The 12967-nt window shown below is 46.0% G+C and overlaps 1 protein-coding gene across 1 annotated transcript; it reads left to right on the top strand.

The window, feature by feature from the left end:
• The first annotated feature begins 495 nt into the window (after nt 1–495).
• On the top strand, nt 496–7307 carry LOC120679184 (isoamylase 1, chloroplastic-like). Its single transcript, XM_039960695.1, has 18 exons — nt 496–876; nt 1010–1195; nt 1288–1380; nt 1626–1778; nt 2118–2194; nt 2458–2599; nt 2691–2798; nt 2923–3008; nt 3306–3377; nt 3452–3578; nt 3811–3897; nt 4682–4774; nt 5163–5321; nt 5671–5754; nt 6205–6285; nt 6370–6452; nt 6580–6697; nt 6819–7307. Exons 1-18 carry the CDS (start codon nt 496–498, stop codon nt 7074–7076), a joined length of 2388 nt encoding a protein of 795 aa, XP_039816629.1. The 3' UTR covers nt 7077–7307.
• Nucleotides 7308–12967: the final 5660 nt, after the last annotated feature.

A 12967-nucleotide genomic window follows, 5' to 3' on the forward strand; every position in this document is an offset into this window, starting at 1 on the left:
TGAAAAAGATTATTCTCCTTTTTTTTTTCTTTTTATAACTTTTTTGAGATATTTTTCTTTTTGTAACTACTAATATAAACGAATAAAACACGTGAAAAGCGCCAAATATCTTGCTTGCCAGAAAGCGGCCCCACGAAAAAGCCCATGTACGCGGGGGCCCACCTTCACCGCTGGACGACACGCGCGGCGCGGGCCGGGTGCGGACGGGGAGAGAGCCCCCGGGCCAGACGGAGACGGAGACGGAGACGGAGACGCCTCCGGCTGCAAAGTGCAAAGTGCAAAGTGCACCCAGGCCAGCCCCACCTGTCAGCCAGCGCGCGCGCGACGTGGCCCCCTCGCCCACCTTCACCGCTGCACGGCACGGCGCCTCACGCGGCCCCCGCACGGGAGCCGAGACGAGCGCGAGCCCCTCCCTCCCCCTTACAAATCACTCCGCCCAGCCACTCCACTCCTCCAATTCCGACTTGATCGGCGAGGAGAAATTCGGAGCTCGGCATGGCGCAGCTCCCCTTCGTCTCCGCCGCGCGCCCGCTGCTCGCCGCGCCCGCGGGGCGGGGGCCGTGGCAGCGGCGCGGCGGGCCGCCGGGGCGGGCCAATGCGGCGGGGGGCGCGAGGCGGGGAGGGGCGGGGGCGCGGGTCCGCGCCGCCCCCGCGCGCCGCGCGGCTCCCGCGGCGGTGGAGGCGGTGGCCGACGAGGAGGACGAGGAGGAGGTGGTGGAGGAGAGGTACGCGCTCGGCGGCGCGTGCAGGGTGCTCGCGGGAGTGCCCGCGCCGCTGGGGGCCACCGCGCTAGACGGCGGCGTCAACTTCGCCGTCTACTCCGGCAGCGCCTCCGCCGCGTCGCTGTGCCTCTTCACCCTCGACGATCTCGAGGCGGTGAGCTTCCCACTCCGCGCCGAGTAGAATTCTGCGTCAGTTCGTGCGTTGCGAAGCTGTGTGGAAATTTTGTTCCGCCGCGTCACTCGCTCGGATGTTGAAATCGAGTTTTGCGTCGCTGGGAATGATGCAGGATACGGTGACTGAGGAGGTACCCCTTGATCCCCTGCTCAATCGGACGGGGAACGTGTGGCACGTGTTCCTTGAAGGGAAGCAGGTGCACGACATGCTCTACGGCTACAGGTTTGATGGCGTGTTTGCCCCTGAGCGCGGACAGTACTATGATGTTTCCAATGTCGTGGTGGATCCGTATGCTAAGGTGACGAGTTAGCTTAACTTTGGTATGCATGTGAGTTGCGATACACTCATAAATTGATTGGTAGGTGCTTGCTGACTTCTTCTTTTCTCCAGGCCGTGGTAAGCCGAGGTAAATATGGTGTACCAGCACCTGATGGTGATTGCTGGCCTCAAATGGCTGGCATGGTCCCTCTTCCATATAGCACGGTATGTTGGAATTTTTCCACATTAGTTTCCTCGTCACCCGTTTTTACTCCCATCATAATCATAATTAATACATAGGAATATACTTGGTTGTTGATTGTGAATCTTAACTGTCTAATGTAGCTTAGGATTATTGATTGTATTATTTTCTTTCTTGTTGCAAGTAGAAATGAGGTGAAATTACGTTTATTGCATCTTAATGTTGTCTTTTTTTTTTCATTTCACAAGATAAATGTTTGCCTTTGCAGTTTGATTGGCAAGGCGACCTACCCCTGAAGTATCATCAAAAGGACGTTGTTATCTATGAAATGCATTTGCGTGGATTCACAAAGCATGATTCAAGCAAGACAAAACACCCAGGAACTTACGTTGGTGCTGTGTCGAAGCTTGACTATTTAAAGGTAGGGTTGCTAGCAGACTAGCTGTATGCTTGACAAAGTGTTTGCATAATATTTGTTTAGATTTTGCATTTTAGTCAAGTAGTGCTACTCTATGCCTATTTGTTCACCATAGGCATAACCATGTATTTTCATTTTCAAAGACCAATACTGTTTATTGTGTCAATCTTTAATTTTGGCTGTACAATTATACATTACTGAACTGATAATAGTATCTGTTTTACATAAACATTTTGCCCAGTAAATTGTTGAACTCGGTATTGGCCATTTTAGACCTTTTGCCCCTTTTGGTATGTGTTTATGACTTAGCTCTTAGTTTGACCTTGGAAAAATTGTCTGCAGGAACTTGGAGTCAATTGTGTAGAGTTAATGCCCTGTCATGAGTTCAACGAGGTGGAGTACTTCAGCTCCTCTTCCAAGTATGTGGACTTGTATCCAGTATATAGATGATATAAGTTTGATTGAACTTGATACAATTTTTGTGCTCGCAGAATTGATAGCCTTTTTAGTTCCATCCCGCATACTATCTCCTAACACCCCCAGGCCCCCACCCAGTCGTCCTCCTAATCATGCCTTGCTCTTCTTCTACTTTTAGCATTAACACAGATGGCTTATATTCTCACTCAGAAGCATAACCAAGTTTGTCACCTTATTTCGTAGTAACTGCTCATCGTTGTGCCAGGATGAACTTCTGGGGATATTCTACAATAAATTTTTTCTCACCAATGGCAAGATATTCGTCAGCTGGCACAAGGAATTATGGACGCGATGCCATAAATGAATTTAAACTTTTTGTAAGAGAGGCCCACAAACGTGGAATTGAGGTAACCAAGCTGATTTGAGTTAGGCTTAATGCTTACCTAGTAGAGCTTCCTTTTGTCATATCATTTTGACACAAAGATATGTCACTTTTAGGTGATCATGGATGTTGTCTTCAATCATACAGCTGAGGGTAATGAGAAAGGCCCAATATTATCCTTTAGGGGGATAGATAATAGTACGTACTACATGCTTGCACCTAAGGTGAGATACATTGCTCATCATGCACTTGTTCTTTCCTGGTTCATACAGTATAATTTTATCATGTAATTCGTTCATAGATTGATGTCCGTGTAACTGACAATTTTAAGGGCACTTATTTGTGCAGGGGGAGTTCTATAACTATTCTGGCTGTGGAAATACCTTCAATTGTAATCATCCAGTAGTCCGTGAATTTATCGTGGATTGCTTGAGGTACAAATATGTATATAACTTTAATTAAATTGTTTTTAACTTTTTTTCTGCCTGTCATTCTATTGGAAAATGCATGTTTTTGAGGGATAATTAACAATGCTGATGCTTTTGTGTCTGAATATATAAGCATGTTGAATTTCTTAATATTCTGATTAAATATGAACATATGCTATCATTTCACTGTTTTTTTGTATATGAATAAATAAATAGTCACTTTGAAGAGATACGTGGTCACTGCATGTCGGTGTTTAAATTACATACTTGTTAATTTATGCAATATTGAGTTTGATGTTGCAGATACTGGGTAACAGAAATGCATGTTGATGGTTTTCGTTTTGACCTTGCGTCTATAATGACCAGAGCATGCAGGTAAAATGCTATTCAGATTTTGATTGTATTTTTCCTTTTGAGAAATTTGTAGAGTTAAACTTTTCTTTTACCAGCCTATGGGATCCAGTTAATGTGTATGGAGGTCCAATGGAAGGTAACATGATTACAACAGGGACACCTCTTTCTACCCCACCACTTGTTGACATGATTAGCAATGACCCGATTCTTGGAGGTGTCAAGGTAGCTGTTATATTTTAAAGTGATATCTGTCTACACTCACTACGATTGTAATCTATTTCGCTGTTTTAGAGATGGGTACATTATCTATGTAACAAAATGAAGTTAGCTTCCATTTGCAACTGACTGGCTGATAAATATACAGAGTAGCATATAATAGTTGATAACCTTGACATTTTGTTGTTTCCTTGGGTGTTCGGTGTTCCCCTCACTACTTCCTCAATTGTAATTATAGCTCATTGCTGAAGCATGGGATGCAGGAGGCCTCTATCAAGTAGGTCAATTTCCTCACTGGAACATTTGGTCAGAGTGGAATGGGAAGGTAAGAACTGTAATACTTTCAGCAGCTTAAAAATATGTTTGTTACTTGCTAAACAAGAAATGATGTCTTGTCAAATACCAAGTATTGATTTAAACTGAGACAATCTTGTCAAATACCGAGTATTGATTTAAACTAAGCATTTAAATAAAGAAGTGCTTCTATGCTGCCCACCACACATTGCAGGGATCTAAAAAAACACATAAGTGTTAGTTTCTTCTAGGTGGAAATTTGTAATTTAGAATGATAATTGGGTACAGTATGGATGCAACCAAAACCCACGTTCAGCCCCAAGTAGTAAAACATACTTTAAGGGCCTGCCGAGCTCCAGCTTCAGTTTTCAAGCTCCTGAAGAAGCCCTAAACTCATAGTCAATTATACTCTAGAGAAGCCTAAGAGGCTGAGCCTTAAACACTAAGGACTTCAGAGCCCAAAGTGTTAGACCATTTTTACCTGGCTCTGCATGAGAAGTCCAGCTTCCAAAAAAAAAAAAAGAACCATTCAACATTTTTTGACAAAAAATTCATAGGAAAAGGTGTTAAATGTATAAGAAAGATAACACTAAATGATTACTGAAATGCATGTTACAGACAAAAGCCTTACTGACACTATTATTAAGTGTACATTTATTTTTTATCAGGGCATGATGCTGATTAAATTTTGAGAATGTTCATGTGATCTTTTGGCTTTTGCATTCATCTTCAGCTAATCCAACATCTGCCAAATTTCTCACTCTTTCTCTATAGTTGTTTCACCAAAGTACTGACTTGTGCTGTTATTTTCTCAGTATCGTGATACCGTGCGTCAGTTCATCAAAGGCACAGATGGATTTGCTGGTGCTTTTGCTGAATGTCTATGTGGAAGTCCACAATTATACCAGGTATGTAGCATGAGTACCCATCAGTGAGAACAGTGCTACACGGCCTGACAGAATCTTTTGAAAATTCTGGGTGGTGAAACATGTCTACATAAATAACAAAATATGTCAATAGTATATATTTCAACCTAGAAGCATTACAGAAGTTCCACATTCCTTGCATTAGTATATCCTTTATGATCCAACCTGCAAGTGATGATGACGTGCCTTTCTTTGGGTGACTATTGGACCTTTGCAAGCCAAGCCATATATTGTTTTTCCTGGATGAGAAGTCACATTGAATGATTTAATACTAGCTTCATGTATACTTTAGGCAAAATTGGTGGCACAGAGTTGTCTACAAGTAATAGTGAAATTGTGAAATTCACAAGAGCTTGCTTTTTATTATCAGGCTGGTGGGAGGAAGCCTTGGCACAGTGTCAACTTTGTATGTGCCCATGATGGGTTTACACTGGCTGATTTGGTGACATACAATAACAAGTACAACTTGTCAAATGGAGAGGACAACAGAGATGGGGAAAATCATAATCTTAGCTGGAATTGTGGGGAGGTAATTCTGAAATATCATGCTTCTGTGTGTCTTATGACTTGTTTGTCTAGTCAAATTTCTGGCAAAAGACCTTGCGATGGTTTTCGTATCATAATGGTTTCCTACCAAATGTTATGTAGAGACAATTCACCTTGTATATTGCATAAGCAGTAAATGTGTTGGCTGTTCATAAAATCATTAGAATTTGATGAACTATCCTCTACCTTAGTGCATAGTTGGAGACTTATGCTATGCAAATTATTTCAAACAATGTATTTCACTTCCAGCTAAATTCATGTGGCAAATGTATATGGAATCGTCTCTTTATAGTGCATCACACATTTACAATTTCATCATTTGAACAATGCAGGAAGGAGAATTTGCAAGCCTGTCAGTCAGGAGATTGAGGAAGAGGCAAATGCGCAATTTCTTTGTTTGCCTTATGGTTTCTCAAGTAAGAATTATCGTCTGATCTTTAAGCGCTCTATGGCTTGTGTTTGCAAGTGCCTATTATTCAGCGTAAAACTCGAGATCGCATTTGCATCAGTGGTTTACCAGAAAGCGTGTCAATGGTTCAATCCTTGCTTTGCTTAGCCAACTAGTAAGAATTACTAAGTTATGTAACTGATTACCATAAAAGTTGTGTTTTTCAGAGGAATATGCCCTTCTGTATCGAGCATCCAATCAGATATCTTCATACATAGGAAAGTTAAGTTAAACATAAAGATATGATAATGTAGGATCAGTAAATAATTGGTTAGCATCTACATCATTTGTCTGACCGAGTTTCAGTTTTTATTTGTACATGCTAATCTAGGAGTAACGTTGAAGTGCTGACATTTTTGAATTTGTGAATCTTCTTTTTGGCTTCCTTCTAAATTGTTTTCATTTTCCAAATTTTCAGGGAGTTCCAATGTTCTACATGGGCGATGAATATGGTCATACGAAGGGAGGGAACAATAATACATACTGCCATGACCATTATGTTAGTGCAAGGAGATCATATATTATTCTACTCAATTTCTTTGACATTCTTGCAATTCTCCATCTTGTTATTGTTGTTATGTAGGTCAACTATTTCCGTTGGGATAAGAAGGAAGAACAATCCTCTGACTTGTACAGATTCTGCCGCCTCATGACCAAATTCCGCAGGTAAATACTTTCCACCGAATGGTCTGTGTGGAAATAATGAGGAATTGAGGATGCCTCTGTTTGATATTTTTTTAGATTCTTTACGTCACTCATGTTGCCTATGCATTTCTCTTGATGTGCACTACAGGGAATGTGAATCTCTTGGACTTGAGGACTTTCCAACTTCAGAACAGTTGCATTGGCATGGTCATCATCCTGGAAAGCCTGACTGGTCGGAGGGGAGCCGATTCGTGGCCTTCTCCATGGTACGGATATAATGCACTACGTATCACCACAGTTATTTCAAAAATTATTTCTACCATCAAGTAGATCAAATAGATGTTTTCAAAATGCAACGGATGATCTCTCATGTATCTCTCACCGCAGAAGGATGAAACCAAAGGTGAGATCTACGTGGCCTTCAACACCAGCCACCTGCCAGTGGTCGTGGGACTTCCGCCGCGCCCAGGCTTCCGGTGGGAGCCGGTGGTGGACACAGGCAAGGCGGCACCGTACGACTTCCTCACTGATGACCTGCCGGACCGCGCTCTCACCGTCAACCAGTTCTCTCATTTCCTCAACTCCAATCTCTACCCTATGCTCAGTTACTCATCCATCATCCTTGTCTTGCGCCCAGATGTTTGAGAGAAGCTTGGTTCCGTAAAGAGTATATAGGGTATAGTTCTCAAGCATGCCATGGTAAATGTTGGGTTTTGCTGTTGGTGGTAGTTTATTATGCGTATATGTAAAGCTGGTGGTTCTCAGATATGTTCGTCGGACTTAATCTAGGAAAGCAGTGCCTGGTAATTAAATAATGGTGAATGTACAGGGTATGCTGCCCTGAGGAAAAAACTCCTCTGGCTCTCGCTCTTTTTACACCCGATCATACGTGAATCCTTGGATCGCCATAGCACCCTGTGACAGCACGGCCAGTGTGACTCCAAGCTTCACGCGGGGCTGAAAAATCTAGGTTCGTGCCATAGTGTTAATTATGCATGTTTACCGGTTTGGACCGGAGATCGGGGGGCATACGGTGCATCTGGATGGCGGTTGTAGAGGGTGTGTGGCATCATCATGAAGTTTGCGTGGAGGAAAAGTAAAGTTGTAAATGTGATGTGTCCGTCCAGTGGTCAGACAAAAAGTTAGCATATTTTTCCCCTAAGAGGTATTGGGTTGTGCCCTTCGTATAAAAATATTTTGGTGTTTTGCCCGGTGTCTATATATGTGAAGGGGGGCTGTTGTGGGCAACCACCTCTTGCATCGCTTTTGATGAAGATCCTCTCATTGGTTGGCGAGAGAGATGTTAGGGTCCGAGAGAGGGAGAATGGAGTGGCTCTTTGTCTAAGTTTTTTGCCATCCACTGCTTTGATTAGGATAGGAGTAGCTTGTAATCGGATCTTGTGAAGTAATCCAAATATCAATTTGGTGTCTCTTCTTTGCATCCTGACTGTTTTATTTTTTTTTGCGATTTTTCGTATGCTTTTTGAATGATTTTTTATTCGCAAGATTTACTCGATCTTTCCGCAATCTTTTATTTGGATCAGCTAGATCCTATGGTTGTGCATCTATGGCTTAAGTTTCATCTCGATTCATTAAGTTTTTAGAAAGTATTTTTGATTTGAAGGCTCAGAGTTTTTTTTAAAGGAATTTAGTCTATTTCGCTTTGTGCTCTTCTTTTGTACTTTGAGGAGGAGGGGGACACGTGCCCCCTCCACCTTGGTGGAGTGGCGGCCAGCCATGCGCGGCGCAGTTGCATCTTAATAAAAATAAATATGTATGTCGTGGTGTGCAAACCCACAGCCGGGTGGCGTAGTGCACCTGGCTAAACCCAGAGAGTGAGTACTCGGGGGTAGCTAGGATTAGTCCAATCTAGATGCAAGAACACGATGAACACAGCAGGTTTAGAGTGGTTCGGGCCACCGGATCGTAATACTCTACGTCCACTATGTGTTGTATTGCTTGTGCTCTCAAGAGGTTGAGAACGGGATTGTTCGGAGTGAATCCGAGCTTGTGTTGTGTCTGACTTCCTTCACTTGGCTTGGCTTTATGTACTTCTCCCTTTTATATCTCAAGGGAGGAGTGTACATAGGCGTTGGGTCCCCGACAGATGGGCCCAGCGATGTAGTATAAAATAACATATTGTACAGACATTATGGCGTTGCAGGCGACAGAGACCTCATTCCTGGATTTCCTTGCTTTGCCCGTGGGAATCTTCCGTCCGGCATAGCCATGCCCTGTCTTGTCTAAACGGTGCCAGGACGTAGCTTGTGGCGTAGCTTGCCGAAGCCTGCCGCGTAGTTGAACGGGCCGTGTAGCTTGCGGCGTAGGCGGTATGATGAACGGGTGCCGTGCCGTCGTATCCATTTAATGCGGCAGACGGGCTCTGCACGGATGCGGCGCATGCGGCTGCACTGTGTACCTCGGTAATATGCGGTCTACAGTGAGGCCTGACAAAAGCTGCCCCGCGTGCCGCGGCGGCAGAGCACGCCTCAACCACCCGCATTGAATGCGGTGGGTAGGTGAGTCTTCCAGCAGAAGACTCGCGCCCGCGCCTTCGCCTGCGGGACACGTGGCGCCCCCAGACCCCGCATCGGCGGTATATTGGTTCTACGCGCGTGGGAGGTCCGGACGGACGCGGGGAGGTCCCGGACCCATATGGGGGGTCCGAGCCCTCGGCTGTTGGCGCGGAGCTTCCCCTCCTCAGGGACACGTGGCGTCACCGGACCCGTTCCCTGGGAACGGGTCCGGGGCCGTTGGCCCGGTGAGGTAAGAGCCGGACCCCTGGGGTCCGGCTGCTCCGCCCCTTAGGGCGTAGTTATGAATAACTACGCGAGTCCTGCCTTGCTACAGTAGAAGTGTGTATTCCTGCTACAGGGTACCGACAGTGGCCCCCCGGCCCACCTCGGGAAAGGCTACGAACCCGCAGGTGGGGCCACTACTGTGATCTAGCTCTGCATAACTTGAAGCCTCCAGCGTTAGACTGTGCGCGCTGCAGGAGTCTTGTCCTGCGTCGTCCATCCTTTGGGTCACCTGCTGCATCATCACATTTGGACCTGCACATGACTCAAGGTAGATGCTTAGTAGCGTGCCCACGGGTCCCAAATCCTGTTGGCTGTGATCCTTTGAGATAGACAGCTAGGCTCAGTGAACGGAGCTCAAAGGGGCCGGCCTTTAGGTTAAGAGAAAGTCCGGACCTCCAGGTTCCCAGTCCTAGGTACTACGGCACTCATTCACAGGAGGTGGTGCGTGCAGGCTTAGGGTACGGAACCAGGTTAAGCGGCTACACGGCTCCGGACCTCCGCGGAGAATGAATGCGCTTCCCTAAACCTGCAGGTTCCCAGGGGTCCGAACCCCTCTTTTCCATGAGGGGTCTCGAGTTAAGTCACTAGCTAACCAACTCAATTCGGACCACAATCACTGCACAAGAGTAAGAAGCCACGTGGAGGTTAGCGCAAACAGAATGCGTAGATTGAAATTGGAATGTAACATCCTTAGAGGCGAACTGAGAATAAAATTTTCCTTTATAACTAGATGTACATGAGATGTGCGATGTAAGCCAGAACACAGGTTTATGAGGTCGGAGCTGTCCGGACCTCCGGGCCCCCAGTCTTAGGTACTACGGTACTCGCCCTAGGGAGGTAGAGCATGCAGGCTTAGGGTACGGAACCAGGCTAAGCGACTACACGGCTCCGGACCTCCCCGGAGGGTGAATACGCTTCCCTGAACCTGGTACGTAGAGGTCCGGACCCCTCCACGGGGGAGTCTCACCGGATTGGACCACAAAGAAGTACTACCTAGTTACAAAGGAAAATGTTTTATTCCCTGCTGGGCATCTAAGGGTAGGACTTACAGAGATGTAGAGTCGGGGGTGCGACCGGAGTCGGCTTAACATCGGAGAGAGCCACCAGAGTCGGCTTAGTGCAACCGGAGTGGGCTTTCCGCCGGAGCGGGCTTGGTGCGACCGGAGTCGGCTTTCCGCCGGAGCGGGCTTAGTGCGACCGGAGTCGGCTTTCCGTCGGAGTGGGCTTCCTCACATGAGTGAGGTATGCTGTGAGCTGGGATTTGTTGAAACTGTGCTCCTCCAGACCTGCTTGATGACGAGCTGGGAGAGCATGACCCGCTGTCGCCATCCTGGTGACGCGGGCGCTTGCCGCGCGAGTTCTGGCCCCTGGGCGCTCGCCACCTGAAACATGGTGATGCCGAGCCGATGATCAAGCGAAAGCCAAGCAGCCCCTACCTGGCGCGCCAAATGTCGTGGTGTGCAAACCCACAGCCGGGTGACGTAGTGCACCCGCCTAAACCCAGAGGGTGAGTACTCGGGGGTAGCTTGGATTAGTCCAATCTAGATGCAAGAACACGATGAACACAACAGGTTTAGAGTTGTTCGGGCCGCCGGAGCGTAATACCCTACGTCCACTGTGTGTTGTATTGCTTGTGTTCTCAAGAGGTTGAGAATGGGATTGTTCGGAGTGAATCCGAGCTTGTGTTGTGTCTAACTTCCTTCACTTGGCTTGGCTTTACGTACTTCTCCCTTTGAAAGGATCGATGGACCAAGTGGGGGGGGGTGAATTGGGCCTTTTTCAATTTCTAAAACACAATTAAGCAACCTTAACCTATGCAATGCTAGTAAGGCACCAATTCACCAACCGGATAACTAAGCTACCTACACAAGCTATGAGAGATAAAACGAGAAGAAAAGCCTAGCAAGGTAGAGCTAAGTTATGATCTCTAAGTCAAGCACATGAATAAATTGCATGAAAGAAAATGCTTGAATAAAGAGAGTGGACAAGAGACGACCAGATTTTTTCCCGTGGTATCGATGTGTTGGCACACACCCCTAATCCACATTGTGACACTCACAAAGAGTCTTGTCACATCCCAAGTCACCGAGACGAGGGCGCTCACTAAGAGTCTCCGTTCACCATCCCGGCGTGGTGGAGATCAAGCCACGTACAATCTTCTTCTCCGGGCTCCCACAATCCTTGGCAAGCTCCGCGAGAAACACCTCGATCACCAAGATCGCCTAGGTGATGCCAATCACCAAGAGTAACAAGCTAAGGCCTTCACTTGAGTAAGAACCGATCACCAAGAATGGATGCACACAAGCTTCTCTCTACTCAAGTCCTTAATCTTGATTCTTGATTGATTGAATGAACAAGTATGTGAAAGATGAAGCTCAAGGTGGCTCTTGACTATATTATGAGTGTTTGGATGTTGCCTGGTGTCAAGAGTAGCAAAATGACCCATTGGAGGGGTATATATAGGCAGCTCACACGGATAGAGCCGTTGGAGAAAAAGCTGCCAGAAAACTGCGTAGCGCCGGTTAATCCGACGTACCTCCAATAGTCATCGTCGGTTTAACCGATGAATGTAAACCGCCCCTTCTGAAAACTAGCCATTACAACTTGGGCAGATTAACCGACATATCATCGGTTTAACCGGTGAGTGTAGTTGTCCACTGATCAACTGAAAAACCAAGTCTCTGGACAACTGCACCGACGTTAACTCAAAACCATCGCCGGTTTAACCGGTGAGTACAACTTCAGAAATCCATGGAAAAACCATCTCACTGGTCAATTGCACCGATGTCTCATTTCAAATAGCGTCGGTTTAACCGGTGTATAGAACTTGAATTACCCTGGAAAAACCAACTCTGGACTAATGCACCGACGTTAAATTCAAACACGTCGGTTTAACCGGTGTATTGACTTGTCCAGACTCTGCTGACTTCGTTTAACCGACGTATAGAAAAGGGAGAGCGTCGGTTAAACTGGTGTTAAAGACTTTTTCTGATTTTGCCTTTTCTGATTTGAGTCTTGAATGAAATCCAAATATTCTTGAGATATAAGTTGAAAGCCACTTATTTGAACTTCTAGGAACCTGAGTGACCATAGTGTGCATCCATTTTTGATTGACCATGTCCATGCTCAAGTTATTTGGCCTTAACCCCTCTTAATAGTGCGATCACTACAAAACTATAAAACCTATACTAACCTAAGTGTCCTTCTCAACCTTGTGACACTTAGGACTAGAAAGATCCTTAGTCTTGACATATATTAGAGTTGAAAACCGAGATCGCCTTTTTGGATAATGAAATTTAGGGGCCTCTTTTGACATATGACCAAATGAGCGATAATGATCTGTTAAGCTGCACAAACTCATTAGTCACAATAATAGTTGTCATTAATCACCGAAACATACCTTGAGGGCCTAGATGCTTACACCCTTTTATATCTCAAGGGAGGAGTGTACATAGCCGTTGAGTCCCCGACATATGGGCCCAGCGATGTAGTATAAAATAACATACTGTACAGACATTATGGCATTGCAGGCGACGGAGACCTCATTCCTGGATTTCCTTGCTTTGCCCGTGGGAATCTTGTGGCGTAGCTTGCCGTAGCCTGCCGCGTAGCTGAACGGGTCGTGTAGCTTGCGGCGTAAGCGGTATGATGAAAGGGTGCCGTGCCGTCGTATCCATTTAATGCGGCAGACGGGCTCTGCGCGGATGCGGCGCATGCGGCGCATGCGGCTGCACT

Source organism: Panicum virgatum, chromosome 6N, assembly GCF_016808335.1.
Source record: "Panicum virgatum strain AP13 chromosome 6N, P.virgatum_v5, whole genome shotgun sequence".
In the NCBI taxonomy this organism is placed as follows: Eukaryota; Viridiplantae; Streptophyta; class Magnoliopsida; order Poales; family Poaceae; genus Panicum; species Panicum virgatum.